The sequence below is a fragment of the Piliocolobus tephrosceles genome, chromosome 10 (genome assembly GCF_002776525.5).
Source record: "Piliocolobus tephrosceles isolate RC106 chromosome 10, ASM277652v3, whole genome shotgun sequence".
Classification (NCBI taxonomy): Eukaryota; Metazoa; Chordata; class Mammalia; order Primates; family Cercopithecidae; genus Piliocolobus; species Piliocolobus tephrosceles.
In genome coordinates this window covers 98572186-98592846 of record NC_045443.1, presented here as the reverse complement: position 1 = coordinate 98592846, position 20661 = coordinate 98572186, and the positions used below count along the sequence as shown (strand labels likewise).

General features: G+C 40.8%; 1 protein-coding gene across 3 annotated transcripts in view; it reads right to left on the bottom strand.

Moving 5' to 3' along the window:
• ANO4 (anoctamin 4) overlaps nt 1-20661 on the bottom strand; it is a 325972-nt gene that overhangs the window by 132355 nt on the left and 172956 nt on the right. For all 3 annotated transcript variants that reach the window (XM_023185625.2, XM_023185703.2, XM_023185780.1), the window contains 3 exons: nt 18322-18422; nt 14840-14884; nt 2290-2421 (listed from right to left, as the gene is read on the bottom strand). In XM_023185625.2, coding sequence (XP_023041393.1) covers nt 2290-2421; nt 14840-14884; nt 18322-18422 — 278 coding nt within the window. The remainder of the gene's footprint in view (nt 1-2289; nt 2422-14839; nt 14885-18321; nt 18423-20661) is intronic.

Genomic DNA, 20661 nt, shown 5'->3' with positions numbered 1-20661 from the left:
ATCCATCCATCCATCCATCCATCCATCCATCCATCCAGTGACATATCCATGTATCCACTTATCCATCCAGTGACCTATCCATGTATCCATCCATGCATCCATCCACCCAGCAAATAGGTTGATAGCAGTGCACCCATCCATCCATCATCCACAATTTGTGATACCCTTCTGCACTGTGCTAGGCACTCTATCAAACAGGTGAGAAGCACAGGGAAAACCTGCCTGTAAACCAGTCACCATTCCAGAAGAATTAGGGAAACAACTCATTGTCTAAAAAACTTCCAAGATGAACAAGAGAGACATGGTAGGGGTTTAAATTAAGTGTGGGAACACATCAGCTTTTTTTGTGTCTTTTTCTCTTAAGAAAACACCCTAATCTCTGAATTAACATTATGTCCCTTCCAGTTCCCAGTTTCTCTTGAGGATCGAACTAAGATTTTGAGGCCAGTCTGTGAATTTCATGTTTGCTTCAATGACCCTTTCAAATGTTCACATACTGCAGCTGGGTTGGCTTCAATTTGACCTGTGGGGATCAGCTCGGCTATTTCAGAGGCATACAGAGTTGCTTCCCTGCATTAGACTGCTCTTACTATTACACATTTTTGATGCAGAACATCTATTCTTTGATTTTTCCTTTCCCCTTTGCCCTGCAGAGCTCCACAGACTTTAACTGATTTTCTGTTGCTGAAATATGTCCCCACATGGAAATCCCTGCAACTTCTTGAAAACTGCCATTTGGTTTACTTTCGTTTTTTTTTTATTGTTGTTTTGTTTTTTTTGAGTCTTGCTCTGTCAACCAGGCTGGAGTGCAATAGCATAATCTGGGCTCACTGCAACCTCCACCTCCCAGGTTCAAGCAATTCTCCTGCCTCAGCCTCCTGAGTAGCTGGGATTACAGGTGCACACCACTACACCCAGCTAATTTTTGTATTTTTAGTAGAGATGGGGTTTCACCATCTTGGTCAGGCTGGTCTTGAACTCCTGACCTCGTGATCTGACTGCCTCTGCCTCCCAAAGTGCAGGGATTACAGGCGTGAGCCGCCATACTCGGCCTGGTTTACTTTCTCACAAAATCAGCAAGTTTTTTTTTTTTTTTTTTTTTTTTTGAGACGGAGTCTTGCTCTGTCACCCAGGCTGGAGTGCAGTGGCTGGATCTCTGCTCACTGCAAGCTCTGCCTCCCGGGTTTACGCCATTCTCCTGCCTCAGCCTCCCGAGTAGCTGGGACTACAGGCGCCCGCCACCTCGCCCAGCTAGTTTTTTGTATTTTTTTAGTAGAGACGGGGTTTCACCATGTTAGCCAGGATGGTCTCAATCTCCTGACCTCGTGATCCGTCCGTCTCGGCCTCCCAAAGTGCTGGGATTACAGGCTTGAGCCACCGCGCCCGGCCTTTTTTTTTTTTTTTTTTTTTTTTTAAATCCATCACTCCTTTCTTCCCTTCAGTAAAAAGTCATTTTTACTGAGGCTGTCACCACTGCTGGAGCAGGAGGGTCTGGAATTCCTGATCTTGTTGCAAGGAAGGTGGGGCCGACCTGATCTCTGACCCCACTGGAGGCTGTGTTTCTCCTACTGTTTACAGTCTCCAGCACACGGCAGGCTTTTCTGTCCTCCTGCCTGCCCTGCCCTGCATCCAGCCATCATTTCTTGTCATCTCAGAAGCTTCAGAGTAAATTCTCTTTCATTTTTTCAGTTCCTCACAGGCTCAGTTACTTAGCCAACTTGTTTTCCCTCCCACATGTCAAAAGTGACAAATAACTGTTCTGAGACAGTCTGACAGACGAGTCAGCAAGTGGGCTGCCAGGTGATGTGGCTTTTCCTAAGGCAACCCTGTGAATTGCTGAAGAAAGGGGAACTGAGAAGTGAACCAAGATAAAACAAAAACCAGAAAACAAAAAACCCTCTGTTCAATAGGAAAAGGTGTAGGCCACTCCTCCTGTCTGCTGGCTGGATGCGGATGAGCCTGCAGGGGGCTCCATGCGCAGGGGGTTGGCAAAGCAATGAGAATGACAGAGCCTGGGTCACTGCCTTTCTGTGGAGAAGATCATTTACCCAACACACACATGAGCAAGCACTGTATCATCTTAAGCCACTGAGATGCAGGGATTGTTGGTTACAGCAGTTATCTTCCCCTGACTGAAATAAAAGGGATATGAACACTCAACGAGACTTTTAGGGGAGAAGGGCACTACGCTTTCCTTCCTCATGCCCAGCAATCAAAGGCGTGCAGGGTGAGGCTCTACTACAGCTGCACATCCTTAGTAAGACAGGGGCTTTAACATGGAATACTCACTGATGGATCCTTTGCTGGCTGAAAGGGGCAGTGTAGCAGTCATTCTCCTCCAGGTCTGGCAGTGTCTCCTTGTCCAGCCTCATTGGCTTCTTAGGTAACCATCTCCGAAACCTGCTTATTTGTTTATCGATCCTGTGGTACACGGAAGGCAAGACCAAAGGGTACAGCATGTCAGCATCACCCTGAAACACAGGAGAGAAGTCTCCACAGAGCCACAAGTATCATACCTCACATTCCAGGCCCTCTCACTGCACTCCTGATACCCTTGTTTTAGATGGAAAGAAGACAGCCAGAACTCTAGTGTTGTTCTGATTTCACCAAGTGGCCTCAATATTATTACAGTTTGTGAAATAGCAGCTGTGAGTTAGATGTCCACCCACATGCCAATAATAAATGACCAAGCAGTCCTAACAAGGCTGGAAAGCTCTGAAAAATATTCCAACAGTCCCTTAAGCAAGCAGCAGAGACCTTAACTTACATTCTGTAGGTTCTAAAAAATTCATTTTGTGTTTGGAAAACATCTGAGGTCAGAGAAGAGCTCTAGCTGTAGTTAACTTTGGGGAGGGGGTGCTGGCAGTGTATCCTGGGGGTTGTGCACAGAGAGCTCCATGCCATGATTTGCTTCCTGCCTCTCCCACCTCCCCCAGCAGCCTCTCAGCAGGCAGCAGGATTTTTGGCTTTCATGGATCTCTTTTTAAGCTGGCTCCATGGTTCTCATGGTGCTAGGGCGTCATGACACACATGTGTCACTCTAATGAAGCCAAGTCAATGAAAACAACAGTATTCTAAAAGTGGTTTGCAGCCACAGTTTTCTCTCTGGCTATCTCCCTGGTCCCTCAGTTCCACTGACTTCTGCTGATGAAAACATCTGGCTTCCAAGTGAACAGTTCCCAATCACTGTACACAGAAAAACACCAGAAGGAGCAAAAACCACACCAAACTTTAAAATGATAGCACTACCTCAAGTGTCTATACTACTGGAAAAAAAAATCTTCTAAATTTATTAACTGAAAACACATGGAATTTGGTCATGCTTTATTTTTTTTCCTAACTAAAACAATATATTTACGTGGCAATGTACTCTTTTCAGTGAATGTTATGGCTAATTTTCTGTGTCAACTTGGCTAAGTTAAGGGATACCCAGATAGCTGACAAACATTATTTTGGGATGTGTCTGTGAGGTTGTTTCCTGAAGACATTAGTGATCAAGACTGTAGACTTAGTAAAGAAGTTGGCCCTCACCAATGCAGGTGGGCACCATCTAATTCATTGAGGACCCGAATAGGACAAAAAAGTGGAGGCAGGGTGAATTTGCTGTCTGCTTGAGATGGAACATCCATCTTCTCCTGCCCTTGGACATTGGCCTTCCTAGTTCTCAGGCCTTTGGACCAGAAATGGGACTTATGCTATCAGGTTTCCTAGGCCTCCTTCTTAAAAACTGCAGATTGCGCAACTTCTAGCCCTCCAGAATCTTATGAGCCAACAATGCAAATCCTGGTCCAAGTCTGAAGGCTAGAGAACCAGGAGCACTGATGTTTAAGGGCAGAAGAAGAGAGATGTCCCAGCTCAAGCAGCAGCGAATTCACTATTCCTCCATCTTCTAGCTCCACTCAATGGGTTGGATGGTACCCACCTGCACTGGGGAGGATCAGCTTCTTTACTAAGTCTACTGATTTGAATGCTAATCTCTTCTGGAAACACTATCACAGACGCACCCCAAAATAATGTTTTACCAGCTATCTGGGCATCCTTTAGCCCAGTCAGGTTGAACATATAAAATTAACCATCACAGTGAAACTCTCAGCTGAAGATGATATTATTTATGTAACCAATCAATTCCAAACTAAAAAATAATGGTAAACTTCTCTTTTGCTATCTCCTTTATTCTCAGCATTGTTCCAGCCTCACCATGACCCCAACTCTGCTTGGTGGTGGCTGTACTTCTTCAGAACTCCCAAAAGGTCAAACTGAAAAGAATCTCACAGTGGCTCTAGGACTCTCCTCCCAAAGAAAACCCTCCGCCCCAAAAGAAGTACACTTAAAATATAGTGAGATGATGGGCTTTAGAGAAGCAGCATGACACAGTGGTTGACAACATGAACTATGGGGCTGGAATGCCTAGATTCAAATCCTGGCTCTGTTAATATTAACAGCAGAACCTTGGGCAAGCGATTTGACTTTGCTGAGCCTCAGTTTCCTTATCTATCAAATGGGCATGATAATGATACCCAATTCATAGAGTTGTGATGATGAACTTATTAATACACATATAAAGTCTTTAGAACTGTCTGGTGTACAGGAAATGCTGGCTATTATTACTGTTTTTCTCTTTTTTCCAAAAATAAAAAATTGAGCAACCAGCTTGCCTCTTAATATTTCTGTTTTTTGCTTTTTAATTCAAAGTTAATTGTGTTTCACCAGCATCTATCACTTGTCTATGCTCAATGATTTAGTCCTTATATGGACTCATAAATTAGACTTCCTCAGCTAAGTTGGTGTCCTTCCCCATGGCTCTTGGCTTTATTTCATTTGATTGCCTTAAAACTCATTCAAGAAAGAGGACATTGGCCCAAAGGTTTTTTTATTATAGAGCTTTTACCTCCCACACATCTCCAGTCTGCAGCACTAATCAGATCACACTTTGTAAAATTCACATTCCCACAGAATCTGGGCTCTGCATGCAATGACTATGAATTGAATCCAGCTGGGTACAGTGCTTAGCATGGATAAAAACAAATAAAAATGTAAAAAAAAGTCAAGCATAACTACTCTATAGGAGTGAAACAGCAGCCTTCAGCAGCCAGCTGGTGGCACCACAATTTAATCGAAATGTGGAGATGATGAAAAGAGAGTAGAACAGGATAATCAAAATGATTAATTAATTGAAATATGTGAAAAAGAGGAATCGAGAAGGAGGCAAGAGGATGCTGCTTGGCATGGTAAAAGGAGGCTGAGATCTGTAACTGCGGTGCCTAAAACTTGGCTGTCTTGCGCCTCAGCTGTATGACCTTCCACAAGTTATTTACCACTCAGAGCCTTCTTTTCCAACGTTATAAAATAGAGGTAATAGTAACAATAGTCATCATTATCATCATCATCATCTTACTGACCTTACAGAGTGGTTAGTGGGCTCATAAAACATGGTGAGTATGAAATACTTTGGAGAAGCTGCCAGACAGATAGCAAGCATTATTAATAATTTCTTAAGGACCACACAGTACTAACATAAAAGTGATGGAAAGCAAAGGAACTGGGCTTTTTTTTTAAACTATGGTGGAAGAAAGACATTAAAAAGAACATCTTAAAAATAAAATCCCCGTGATCTGCCTGCCTTGGCCTCCCAAAGTGCTGGGATTATAGCCGTGAGACCAGTCTGGCCAACATGGTGAAACCCCATCTCTACTAAAAATACAAATATTAGCCAGGCATGGTGGTGTGTGCCTGTAATCCCAGTTACTTAGGAGGCTGAGGCAGGAGAATCACTTGAACCTGAGAGGCAGAGGTTGCAGTTAGCCGAGATTGCACCATTGTACTTCAGCCTAGGCAATAGAGTAAGACTCCATCTTATAAATAAATAAAATCCCTGAGACACTGGCTGGGCATGGGGATTGGAGAGTGTGAACTGGCCTTCACTGGGGAGCCTGAGCAGAAGCAGGTGGACAAAGCATATTGTCCAGGTTCCATTACACATGCCTGTAAATGCTGTGTGCACTTCACTATGACTAAACCAAACACTCAAACATGGTCAGCAGTTTGTGTCTTCTTCTGGTTACCAGAGTTTCCCACACAAAGTTGTACACACTCTAACCCCCAGAACCTATGAATATGTTATGTTACATGGCAAAAGGGACTTTGGAGATGTAAGGAAGGTTACTGACCTTAAGATAGGGAGAGCATCCTGGATTATTCAGATGGGCTCAAGTTAACCACAGGAGACCTTTAAAAGCAGAACTTTCTCTGGCAGGAGGGATGTAGCAGAAGGAGAATCAGAGAGATTCAAAGTTTGAGAAGCACTTGACCTACTGTTGCTGGCTTTGAAGATGAAAAGAGCTAGGAGGCAAGGAATGCAGGCAGCCTCTAGAAGCTGAGAAAGACTTTCAGCCAATAAAGAAATGGAGATCTCAGTCCACTGATTACATGAATTGAATTGTGCCAGCGACCTAAATGAACCCAGAAGCAGATTTCCCCCAGAGCCTCCAGATAAGAGCCCAGGTGACAAAAACCTTGATTGCAGCCTCGGGAAACCCTGAACAGACAAACCAGTTGAGCCTCCCCTCCCTGACCTCTGACTTACAGAATTGTGAGCTAATACATTTGTGTTGTCTTATGCTGTTAAATTTGTGGCAATGCGTTATGATGGCAATAGGAAATGAATACACCTCTTAAAACACTCTTGGTCTGATCCTCTCCTCAAGACCTGGCAACAGCTAGCCAGGCTCCCACAGTCAAGGCTGCCATTCCATGTGCTGTTCTCACCTCCCAGTTAGGTGGCTCTGGGAACAAGAATCTACCTCTCTGTGGCAGGATAGTGAGTGAGTGCTCCCCTAGTCTGCTCTTCCACAAACACATTCCTGTCTCCAAACTTCGCCACACTCAGACTTCACTTAGGGCCCCCTTCAGTCACGCAAGACAGAAGCACATAGTGCAAAAGCCACTAGGCTGGAAAGCATAAGACTCAAGTTGGACTCTTGATTGTGCAGTCATACATCAGTGTGACCTGGGACAAGCCTTTTTTCCTCATGTAACCTTAGTGCTCTCATCTCTAAAATGACGATCAGCCAGATATTCTTTAGATACTACATGTTGTTGGTGATTTGGGTGATAATATCCTGATTATGTCACTTATGTGATTAATTCAAACTTGAATTAATGATAACCTTTATACAATGTTAAGTAACCTCTAGTATACAATGATAGATAACCTTCAGTATACAATGATGGACTTTGGAGTCAGCTGAAAGCTGATGATTCACATTCCAGTTTTATAGACCTTGCTGAGCAAGTAATTAAACCTCTATGAGCCAACAGAATCCATAGAATAAGGCAATGTTAAGGATTAAACATGATCATGGATATCAAGTGCTTACACAATGCCTTGGATGACCAAAGGGCTCAAATGAGTGATAGTTTCTAGGATGAAGAAAATTATGGTGACAATAATGATGAACTTTTACATAGATTGCTCTTTTCCCAATAGAAGTTCAAAATCTGTGATTCTCCCTTATAGACTGAGGTCTGTGTCCCCACCTAATAAACCTCCCTAAATAGTTAACCCTGAAATTTACTTAGATATATTAAAGTCTGGAAATCAACCAACCAGAAAGCACCCCATTTGTCTCTTCAGTATAGGAGTAGACTTTAGTATAGACTTTACTTAATGAAGCCTCCACCAATAGGAAATAGAAAAGAGAAAACATTGGCTTAATGATTTAGCATTGATTTTGGTTGGGTATGTTGTCACTTTGTTCCATTTTTGCCATTTACTGAGCAAAAGCCCTCTTACAGACTACACAGGCAAATCAACAAGGGGAAATGGATCAGACACTTGGGCATTTCTGGCCTTAACTTGTCAAGTTAACGTCTGGACTATGAGGTGAGTTATTTTTATAGAAAGCCGTTCTGATGGTAAGTTCAGGTTTCCCTCTTGCTGATTCATGATAAGTGAGATCCCGGGTACCTGGGAAGAGCTGACAATGCAGTATAAGCAAATGGGTGTAGACTTGCCAGCTCTGCAATGGCTTCCCAAGTTTGGTCTTGGGAAGGTTCTACTTGATCTCTTTGACCCTCAGTTCCCTCAGCTCTAAAGGGGAGTTAATCCTACCCAACTTAGGAGAAGTGATGATGAAGGAAAAGGCCACATATGTGCAAAGGATCTTGCTCCCAACATGCTAACCTGTCAGGAGACCTTTATAAACTGCCTACAATGTATAGAGTGCCAACCTGCATGCTGTGGGCATACCCTGAGGAAGTAGAAGAAAGGCCATTTCACTTGAGCCACTAATAACACAGGAGGGAATGTACACTAATGATAACCTAATCAGACTGAATTAAATGTAGCAGGCCTACTTTGAAGACACCTCCTTTTCCCCAGTAAAGAATATTATAATAATAGCATCATGTTTCTAACAGATCACATTATCAGCGATGATATGCCTAGAGGGAACCTACAGATGAGCTTTCTTTTCTTTTCTTTCTCTTTTCTTTCTTCCTTTTCCTTTCCTTTTCCTTCCTCCCTTCTTCCCTCCCTCCCTCTCTCTTTTCTTCCTTTTCTTTTCCTTCCTTCCTTCCTTCCTTCCTTCTTTCTTTCTTTCCTTCCTCCTTCTTTCTTTCAGTGGCACACAGCTCTATATTGCAGTAAATGACACCCTCTTGGAATGATAATAGACAGCAGAAGGCATGTATTTCTTTTTCATTTTCTTACAGCCAAGTGTCCAGATTTACAAGGCTCTACCTGGATAGGATTTAGAGATCTTAGAAAGCTAATGTTATTCTTTTAGGTCACAGGGCTACTATTTGGAGCATAGCCTAAATACCTTATAGACGACTCCAAAGGCTTACATGTATTAGTTTTTTAAAACGAGGATGAAAATACAAAAGTATTTTGTCTTTTTGCCTATATGCTCATCTGATAAGTTGTGACTGCATTGAATGTATAATGGAATAGGGTCCAGCATTCACCCTGTCAAGCCTCACCCAGGATCAAGTCAGGCAGAACGCATATGGGGGGTGAAGGAGTAGTAATGATACTCCAGCTACAAGCCACCCATAACAATCAGATTTGTTACTTTGTAATCATATCTTCCACAGACTATATTTGTAATATTTTGTGAAGCCAAAAAAAGGGCAGCCAAAAGATGATAAATTCCTCCTTTTTATTGGATAGTCAATTTATAATGGCTATAAGCCTGTCCAAAGATAAGAGTGAAAGCAGCATTTAATAGACCAAGTACATGGATAAAAAGAGCATTAACTCCAAAAATACAGGTCTGAACTACATGAGTGTGCTTTATGAGAGTCAAGTGATTTTTTAAAATAAGGATATTTATGAAAAAAGTGCTTTATTTCTCTGCCTGCTCAGAAACCTTGGAGATATTAATTCATTTATTCCTAGGAAATAGGTTTGTTTCAGAGATGCTTTCATGGATTAATAAAATTCAGTATCACTGATAGAAATGAAACTACAAGCTAACTTAAATATCCATATTTCATATGACAGGGGAATTTTAGGATATTGGAGGTCAGTGTTTCATTATTGATGTACTACTAGATGGCAAATTGTATATATGGTCTTTAATTTAGAATATCAGAGCTGGCTACAAAGAAAAAGACACTCTCCATCATCTAAATCAGTCTGTTCCAATGTGAAATGAAGAGTTATGGTAGACGCAACATTTTCTGACAACATGGATTTTAAAATGTACACCATACCCTGGGCTTCAGAAAGTCACACATCCCAGTGATATCAGACTTAATTCTATGTGGTATGCAATGAAGCCTATTTTGAGAGGCCATTCTAAAGAAAGTACCTTTGTTGGGATTTCTTTTTCCTTTAGCTTGGCCCAGAGTCTTCCAGTACCTTCCAATGCCTAAATTCTTCTGCAGTTGTGATTTGCGCACTAGAAGTAGCATCAATGCTTTCAGGCCAAAGACTAGTATTTTGTAAGCTGTTCCTTCAGCTTTAGAAAGAAGGATTTCTCAAGCTCTTATTCACTCAAAACTTCTCCTCTGCACACATGGAGAATATGTGATGGGTCATAAGGTCATAGTCTCCGCTGCTTTCCTCCTCTTGGCTCCTGTTTTAAATCCTGTTCCCTCTTTCTCCTTCCTCTACCATGAAACTTATCAAAGTAGCAGCAAACCCTCCTTGCCTCTGATTCATCCAGCCCTCGTCCTTCCTCCACTGGCTGTAATTTGTTTTCCATTATCCTCCACTCTGTAGTGATGGTTCTCAACATGTGGTCCAGGATCAGTAACATCAGCTTAGGCGTCACTTAGGATCTTCATGGAAGTGCAAATTATCGAGCCCCACCTCAGACCTACCAAATCAGAAACCCTGGGGATGGGCCCAGTGATCCGTGTTTTTAAAAGCCCTCCAAATGATCCTCACACACGTTTGAGAATCACCACTCCATGGAGACTGCTGTCATGGAGATTACTGAAATTTTTAAATATCCGGAATTGATTCTCATCTCTGATCAATCATCAGAAGCTGAAGCACAGCCCTCCTTGTGGAATCTCATTCCTGGTGCCTTTGACACTACCCTCTCTTCATTCTCCTTCTACTTCCTAATTGTTCTTTTTCATTCTCCTCAGGTGTCCCCCCCATTCCATTAATGCAGATTTTCAAAGGAATTGCCACAGGCCCTCTTCTCTTAACTCTACCTCTCGGCCAGGGAAATTCCATACACTCCCCTAGCTAAGGTATAGCTTCTATGCCATTGACTCCCACACTGGATTCTCCAGCATTACCACTCTCTTCAGCTGCTTTGCCATCAATTCCAAAGGCCTTTAGGACACAAACACCTCAAAAATCTACTGTGACTTATAATACAGAATTAATTTTAAAAAGTCAACTTCCTCACCACACTTGTATCTCCTCTCGATTTCTAGTCTTCTTTTACCTCCAACAGCATTTTCCCTAGCCCTTAGGTATAAGAACTTCATTCTCCTCAACTCTGAATTTCCAAATAGCTGCTAAGTGCCAAGCCCTTTTGCCTATATTTCACAATCTTTCTCACATGCTTTGCCTTTTTGCTCTGTAGATTACTTTATATGTATCCAGGGGGCAGAACACCAATCAAAGAATGAAAGTTAAAGAGACAGAGATTACAGCTTATTATAAGGAAGAACTTTGTAATAGTCACAGCTGCCCACAGATGGGCTAGGGAGTTTATTGTCTCCAGAAAAGCAGAAGTTTAAGTGTCTGATGAGTGGTTGGACTTGATGGCATTTAATATCCCATAAAACCTTGAGATTCTATAGTTCCTTTTATCACTCTTTTCTTTTAAGCCCTCATTGTTTATCCCCCTGACCCTTGTTTGAGCAAATGTTTTCATCCCAAGGCTGTGTCTGACACTTGAGGCAGACCTGGTTTTTCCATGATTCTTTTCTTTGTGACTTCCTCTCTCCCTACTCCAATTCTCACACACTCATGTGGAGATTCATTTGTTCATGCACTCCATCTACTATGTGCTTGGTGCTGGAAATACAGAATTGAATGAGTCATCCTTGTCTTCAAATATCACCCAGGTACGGAGCTAGACACATACATCATAGATTACAGCACAGGGTGATGAGGCCATAGGATCCCAGTGGAAAAGCAGAAAAGAGATCATTTGACCTGGGCAAAGGCAAAAATATGGACTGAGTTTTGAGGACTGAGTAGACACCACCTTGGTGAACAATAAAGGAAAGGATCTTCCAGAAGGACCACTATATGCAAAAGCACATAAACCCACGTGAGCATAATATGTATTTGAAAATGATGAGTAAGTAGTTCAATATGGATGGAGTAAAGAGTGGCAGGAGGGAAAAGATGGGTAAGGATAGTTTATAAAGGGCTGTAATTAAGCTAAGGCTTTTAACCTTATTGTGATCACTCTATCATGGCCACCAAGTAACATAAGTCAGATTTGCTACTTAGGAGATGAACAGAAGAGAGTTTGGAAGTGGTCAGAAAAGAGGCAGGAAGATAAACTGATGTTTAGGCAAGAGGTGATGGGAGCTCAGCTAAGTCAATGGCAGTGGGAAGGAAGAGTAATATATGGACTTTTAGAAATATTCATCTGCACCTGCAGAATTTGAGAGACTGATTAGATGAGGGAGCAAAACATCCAAAATGACCCTTAGGTTTTTTTTTTTTAATTACATTTTTAGAGATGGGGTCTCACCATGTTGCCCCGGCTAGGCTTGAACCCCTTGGCTCAAGTGGTCCTCCTGCCTCAGACTCCCAAGTATCTGGGACTACAGGTGTGTGCCACCACACCTGGACCCTTAGGTTTTAAATTAGGTGACTGTGTGGGAAGTAGAGCCAATGCCTATATAGAAAATATAAATGGAGAAAATGACTACTTGGCAGATAAAATCAGAGCAGAATTAGTGGACTAGTTGCTAGAGGACAGAAGAAAGGAGAGACTTAGAGATGGATAAAAAATTCAGAAGCACAAAGGAAAGAATAGAAGAATACCCTTATATCTTTGCATAAGGATCTCCTTCTAAATATTACATGTAATAATTACTAATAGATACTATTTGTGCACATCAACTACATAGTAGGCACTAAACCTCACATAAACCATACAGGGTAGAAATTAATATTGTTTTATAAACGTAAAAAACTCAGGCTCAGAGAAGTGAAGGAACTTGCCCAAAGTCATCCAGTGCCAATATCGGTTTTATGATCCCAATGTGCTCTGTTCTACATATACTGACTTAGATGACTTGGCAAATCCAGACAAGAATAAGACCTCTTCCCACTCTACATTCTTTTTAGAATCTAGAATATATTTCACTGAACAGATTGAAACAATATCACATACAAACTTGATATTTCCACTTGGCCATCAAAGTTGGGAGAAACATCTCTTCACCTTGCTGTTTCCTTCAGGTTTTCTTTGATTTTGGTTTTTGTTTTCCCCTCTCATAGTCAGTTAAATCCTTACTTTAATGGCAAGATGGAGCTTGGCCTATCATACAGACCAATGGTTTCCAAAACATGATCCCATGACCAGCAGCATTAGCTGAAGTTGGGAATTTGTTAGAAGTGAAAATTCTCTATCCCCACTGTAGATCTACTGAACAAGAAATTCTGGGGCTGAGGCCTAGAAATCTGTGCCTAAACAAGGCCGCTAGGTGATTCCGATGCTGGCTGGAGTTTGAGAACTATTAACAAAGGCTAAACTGTTGTACCAGGATTTTATAGATGATTATAATGTGACAAGGGAGCAATCTAAATCATGGTGAATCCAAATGCCATATCAACTGTGTAACGAAAGAAGAACTGCTTGCTCACAGGTAATTTTTGAGGAACGATATTTTCATTTCTTTGGAGGTCAGTTCTCACACTGTACTTCATTGAGTGCACATGCATTTGAGTGAATCCATCAAAATGTATCAACTACTCTTTTATTTATCACACGACATAGCATGTAAAGAGAGGGAACCTGAGTTCTAAATTTCATAGAGTTGAACTAACTAGGATTTTCAGAGAAATTTACTAGTTTCCCAGTTTAACCATCAGCTTAGTTCAGGGTGAATGAAAACATAAGATGAATTAAGATTTTGGAATTAGATTCTCCAATGATCGCAAGAGAATCAAATTAAAGAACATCATCATTGATGCATTCCCCTTCTCCCGAGCTCCTCAAAAAACAACAAGGAAAAACAAGCTTTGGGAGGATACAAAGTATAGTAAATGCAATCTTCATCTGGTGGGATTTTGGTTTTTTTTTTTTTTTTTTTTTTTGGCAGAAAAGAGGGTAGGAAGGGCACCTGAGGCTATACATCTGCATATGTTATTAACAAAATATTACTAACATAGGAGGACCCCGCTCATGAAGTCAAGTAGCCAGCAGCTAAGGATGACTATCTGCACTTCAAGCTTTCAAATTACTTATAGTGGAGGGAGGAATTTTTATAGAAAAAAATAACATTGGCCAGGCACAGTGGTTCACCCTGTAATCTCAGAACTTCAGGAGCCAAGGCGGGTGGATCGCCTGAGGTCAGGAGTTTGAGATCAGCCTAGCCAACATGGTGAAACCCTCTCTCTACTAAAAATACAAAAATTAGCTGGGCGTGCTGGTAGGTTCCTGTGATCCCAGCTACTCAAGAGGCTGAGGTAGGAGAATCGCTTGAACCCAGGAGACAGAGGTTGCAGTTAGCCGAGATCTGCACTCCAGCTTGGGCGACAGAGAAAGACAAAAAAGAAAGGAGAGAAAGACAAAAAAGAAAGGAAAGAAAGAAAGAGAGAGAGAGAGAAGGAGAGAGGAAGGAAGGAAGGAAGGAAGGAAGGAAGGAAGGAAGGAAGGAAGGAAGGAAGGAAGGAAGGAAGGAAGGACATCTATGCCAAATTTGTTGGGATTTTTGATAATTTATCTAATAGAATGGCCTAAAAAGAGGAGGTGAAGGATAAAAGACTACACATTGAGTATAGTACACAGTGCTCAGGTGATGGGTGCACCAAAATTTCAGAAATCACCACTAAAGAAGTTATCCACGTAACCAAAATCCACCTGTTTCCCAAAAACCATTGAACATTTTTTTAAAAAAGAGAATTGGCTGAAAAGCAATAGCCCCAGCACACTTGCAGATGAACGGCATCCTCCCAAGTGGGGAGAAGTCACAGGGAAGACTCTCGGAGAGGGACGTTTTCATCTTTTTTTTTTTTTTTTTTTTCAGGCTAATCAGACACAGCTGATTTTAAAATGTGCATAGCAGCCAGCTTTCCCATGTGACATAGGCTCATCTTCCCCAACTTATAGCTCCTTGTCATTGTTGGAGCACACGGGCCAACAGAAAGACAAACACCGTCAGGACACAGCGTGCTACTAACCTGCTCATGAACTTGTAACGGCGGGGCAGGTAATAGATTTTTCTCCTGGAAGAACAGCAAAAATGAAGCCAGTCGAGAAGAAAACCCATCGTCAGTTACAGTTTGAACTAGCAAGGAAGGAAAGGAGATTGAAGATAGAAGCCTGTAAGAGGTGAAGAAGAAAAAACTAAAAAGAGATTAACAGTGAGAAATACAGTGGGAACACAGGGCATGCGTTTTTGAGTCATGAAATCTTATGCAACAGTTTCCATTGGTATTTCTTCCTCTACCCATTACCATAATTTTTTTTTTTAGTGGTTGCTCCTCGCCTGCAAAACATGTGCAGTATGATAATTTGGAGTGATTGGTATTTGCACAGCTTCAGCTGAAGTCAGCTTTTTTCCCCAGGAAAATGCAAGGATGGATCAGAGGACAACATACATAATTTAATGGGCACGCTATTATATTAACGAATATTTATACAGCACTTTAAGCTTACAGAGGACACTTCTCTCATGGTATAGACATATACATTTATTTCACAACCAGTATGGGAAGGACACTCACTTGTCAGCATCAACACCCAGCTGTACATAACCACACTGGGCACACTGGCTGACCACTGGTCCTGGTTGTAGGTGAATTAAATAGGTAAAATCAAGGAATTCTGGAAACTTGAAAAAAAATCAGACTTATTCTGCCAGATTGCTATATATCTACCTTTAAAAAATGTTAAAAATGAAAATTGTTGGTATAATTTGAATGGAGAGTATATGTATTAGATTCTTTATTAAAATTCAACCTCCCTTTCCATATTTTAGGCTTCAACCGAAACTGAATGGAATAATAATGAAACAGGTGCTTTTTATGTATATCCTGAACTGTTACTGAACTCGCTCACTTCTGTAAATGGTAAGTTTATGTACCACCAATTTTTTTTGCATATTCGTGAAAGCTTTAAAACATAGGCAAAACTATAGAGACAATAAAAAGATCAGTGGTTGCCAGAGGTACAGGTCAGTGGGAGAAGGAATGTAGGTGAAACATAGGAGACTTTCAGGGCAGTGCAGCTATTCTGTATGATCCTGCAATGGTGGATACATGATATGCCTTTGTCAAAACCCACAGAACCAAACGCACATAGAATCAACCCTAGAGTAAACTATGGTCTTTAGTTAATAATAATTTTTCAATATTGGTCCACCAATTTTAACAAATATATCACACTAATGCAAGATGTTAATAATAAAGAAACTGTAGGCTTGGGGAGAAGGGGACAATATACTATACTTTAGTGTATGCTATATTGGAACACTAGGTATCTTCTCAATTTTCTATAAACCTAAAAAATTATCTCAAAAGTAAAATCTATTAGTTAAAAAAAAATCCATGGACATATAGGTATTTAAGAAGCAAGTTCTACTCTAATTTCTCATAAGAAACCTATTCCTCTATTTCCTTTTAAACATTATAGGGATAAAAATCCATGGAGACTAAACTTGGGATTCAGAAGTACCGTCTACACAAAATTATGAAGATTCTTTGGGCATTTAAATTCAGCCAAAATGATGTTTGTACATTTTGTTGAAATGATGTAGTGGGAGAATTCCTCTTTTGGAAATGCATGTATCTCCTTAGACTAGAGTTATTTGTCAGAAACTGTGGACACAATAATAGCAAAAGTTTTAAATCCATCAGGTTGCAACAAGCCAAGCTTAGTAGGTAAAACCACATTAATATTAATGAGGTCAGTAAGTGTCACACATTAACAATATTTTCTTCTAAAATTATCATGCAAGAATTCCTATATCTAAAAAGATTATTGTTCACATTGTTTTTCATTTCATTGTGTGGTTCACATTCTCTCAAGTGCTGCTTGGAGGCAGCACATGTCTGCTATGCAGTAGGCATGCAGAAGTGTTATGCATGATGCGGTCAGACCCTTCAGGTATAAAATTCTTTGCAGGTAGTAGGAGAATTTGCTTTGCATTAACATTGCTCAAGTTTCTATAATCTCCCTGGGTTCTATGTTACAGAGTTGTGTTCTGGCAGAAGGTTTTATGAGATTTATTTATACTGGAGAGTGGTGTATAAATTTCTATCTAGACATATTTTGTAGGGTTTTCTTTCTTTCTCTTTTGGTTCTTAGGTATGATATGGTATTAATCCACATTAGATACTTATTATATCATTGATAAATATTTGGTTTTAATTGTTAGAGTATAAAAATTTTCAGTGGAATCTAAACTGACATTCCTTATCTCTCCCTAGTGGATATATACATATATACACACACACAGATACACACACACACACACATACACACACACAGACACATATATTATATATATATGTATTCCTTTTTTTAATCCTTGAATTCTCAGATTTTCTTTTTAACAGTTAAATACAAAAATAAATCATAAGATCAGAACTAAATTTATTATGCATTTTGAGAATTCTGCCTCCAGGAAAACAGATGCTAGAAATCCCAGCCTCTATTTTGACTAGGTATTAGGACATACAGGCCAATAAACAAAGAAGACAAGATGCACTGTGGAGATATATTACAAGCCTGTGAATGGAAATTGCCCTTCTCTAAGTGTGTCCCTAACCCTTCTCTCTGTCTCTATAAATGTTCTTTGTCTCCACAACTTTCCACAGCTCATTAAGAGACAGACTGTAGAGCTGGTACCAATTTGCCTCATTTCTGCCACCTAATGTGGTCTTACTGGCAAATTGCAAACCAAAAGTACGTCATTCTTTGAGTCCCTTCAGAACTGTCCTTGGGACTACATCCAACCACCTTTTTAGGCCCACATATCTTGGCATTTCCAATTTCAGTTTTAATATTTTATTTCTATATAGCAAATGCAGATCCCTTTTCCATAATCCATAGGGAAAATAAAAATATTCATTAAATGAAGGTAAATTAATCCTTTTAAATAACTAAGGAATATAAACAAAGTATTTTCAATTCCCCTTGGAACAAATATCAATATTTGGGTTTGCACAGTATTTATGACTTTAAAATTTAAAAAGGTTTTTTTTTTAAAAAAAAAGAAGATCACATTGTCATGAAATTTCTTGCACTTGTATCTACAGAAATACATTTTAATGTTTTTCTGGAAGGGACTGGTCAGTAAAGAACATGAAAATACGGCCCTGTGCAACTGCTGCCTGTGGTCTGGCTGTTCAAAGCAGTAGTATATAGGACTTCTAAAAATGGCACTTTGGAAATATAAATGCCACTTGGAAAATGCTTCTTTATTGCAGGCACTGGAAATATCTACCTGCTAAGAACTGAATTAGCCAGAATTTTTCACAAAAAGCCATGAAATCATTATTGGCCATAAAGGCTTATTTGCATATCCTAAACATTTGAAAGAGTCCCTCCTCTAATGGCCTTCCAATCTGCATTTCAGTTTTATTTATTCTGAGAGAGGAGAACATTAGATTTACAGTGAAGCAGCAGAGAGAGTGGAATAAAATACATTTCCACCTACCTGAAAGGCATTCTTACATTCATTTGTTCTGCATATCTTCCAAGGACTTCCCATGGGGCATGCAACTTCACAAAGATAATGTCACTATTTATTAGAGAGGACTGAAACAGAAAAAAGAAACTAAATTGAAAAGTATATTCAAGGCTCCCACAATTTAAGTTGAGTTGGAACTTAGAATGCATGGACCTGGACAGAGTTTATGATTTGGGGCATTCTTCAGCAATAGACCAGACCCTTCCAAGTGCACCTATTCATTTAACAAACATCCCACTGTGTGTGTGGCACTCATGCCAGCTGAAGACCCAGCTGCAAACAAGGGAGGTATGAATAACATTTACATTCTACAAAAATGTTAAAGAAGATAGGCAAAAACAAGTTGAAAAGGAAGGATAGGCCAGGCGTGGTGGCTCACGCCTGTAATCCCAGCACTTTGGGAGGCTGAGGCAGATCACCTGAGGTCAGGAGTTCGAGACCAACCTGGACAACATGGTGAAACTCCGTCTCTACTAAAAAAACAAAAATTAGCTAGGCATGGTGGCAGGTGCCTGTAATCCCAGCTACTGGGGAGGCTGAGGAGGGAGAATCGCTTGAACCCGAAAGGCGGAGGTTGCAGTGAGCCAAGATCGCACCACTGTACTCCAACCTGGGCAACAAGAGCGAGACTCTGTTGAAAGAAAGAAAGAAAGAAAAGAGAGAGAGAGGGAGACAGAGGAAGGAAGGAAGGAAGGAAGGAAGGAAGGAAGGAAGGAAGGAAGGAAGGAAGGAAGGAAGGAAGGAAGGGAGACTCAGATAATAATGGGTGTTCTGAAGAAGGAAGGATAAGCTCAGATAATAATGAGTGTTCTGAAGATAAAGTAATAAGAGAAACAATTATGGGAGCTACATACTCATTTGGACAAGGGGTCGAGGAAAGTCTTCTCTGTGGAGGTGACATGTGAGCTGAGACCTAAGGAGGAGAAGGCACCAGCTGGGGAAAGAGCACAGCATGAGCGCTCTGGGTGCAAAGGCCCTGAGCTGGGAAGCTGCCTGGTATATTGAGGGAGAGAAAGGAGAGCAGACGGGCTGAGGTGTTTTAAGGAGGGAAGAGTGGCATCAGAAGAGGCTGAGAAGGTGAGCAGAAGACAGAACGTGCAGCAGACTTTATTCTAGGAACACTGGGAAACCACTTTGATTTAGGTTGTCAAAGATCACTGTGGTTGTTTCATGGAGAAGAAATAAGGGAGAAGAAGGAATGTTCTCAGTGATCCAGGCAAAAGCAAAAGTTGATGGTGGAGATGAAGCGAGCCAAAAGATGTGAGACTGCAATCTGAGTGGGTGCCTGGCAAAGCTTTTTCAAAGAGCTGTGTTCTTTGGCCAAAGACCTTTGCCTCCTTTGGGGCTTTTTATCAACCTAGAACGTAGGGAAGTAAAACTAGGACTTCACACCCCGATAACCATCCAACAGATTTTGGTCTATGCCTCTGGCCAAAAGGACATGAAAAACCAATTAGGAGATTTCTCTTGGGAAGTCACTTTCCACAAGGAGGAGTCAGTTGTAGAAGGAAAGTGAGAAAATACGAGCCAAACTAGTTTAAATTAGTAAAGTGGCCAATTACTAATCCCCATCTTTCTCATATAGGGTTGATCTGGACTGCATGGCATTTAAGTTTTTATAGTTTAGGAATGTTGACAGATATGTTAGGACTTTGTGTTCTGTGGCTAGACTTTCCTTATACTAGTATTGCATAACAATCCTTTGTTGGTTCTTGTTGTTGTTTTTGCACAACTGACGAAAATAGAAGCTCAACTTTTTCCTCTAGCTGGGGTCAATGTGCATTATGGGAAATTGTTTTCAAATTGCAGATGGATGTAAAGTTGTAATTCATTTATCATACTTTAATTCAGAGTCTTTTTGACCTGAATTATAAACATTCAAGGGTTATAAATATTATACGTGTATAAACTCATCAAGATATTATGAAAATCAAACTGGCATCAACTGCAATGTTCTCAGAGACTGGTGTGATGCTGAATTTCCCAAGGGTAGGAAGGCCAGGGCCCATCAGCAGTGAGTGGCAGGCACTCTCTAATATTGGTCTGAAAAGTCTAACTTTCTGGCAGTTCAGGCTGAAATGAGGTTTTATCTTCTGGCTTGGGACAAGAGTGCCCTGAGTATAACCCTCCTGATAACAAGGAATATTTCTGTCATTCACAGTTGAATCCTTTGGGCCTAGCACAGTGCTTGGCACAGAGGTACCACATACCCAATGTCTGTCTAATCCATGAACATGATTAGTGAAATGCGGGCAGTTAGACCTGGCCCAGGTGAATACTGGATTCCTGTGAAGCAGGCAGTGACTG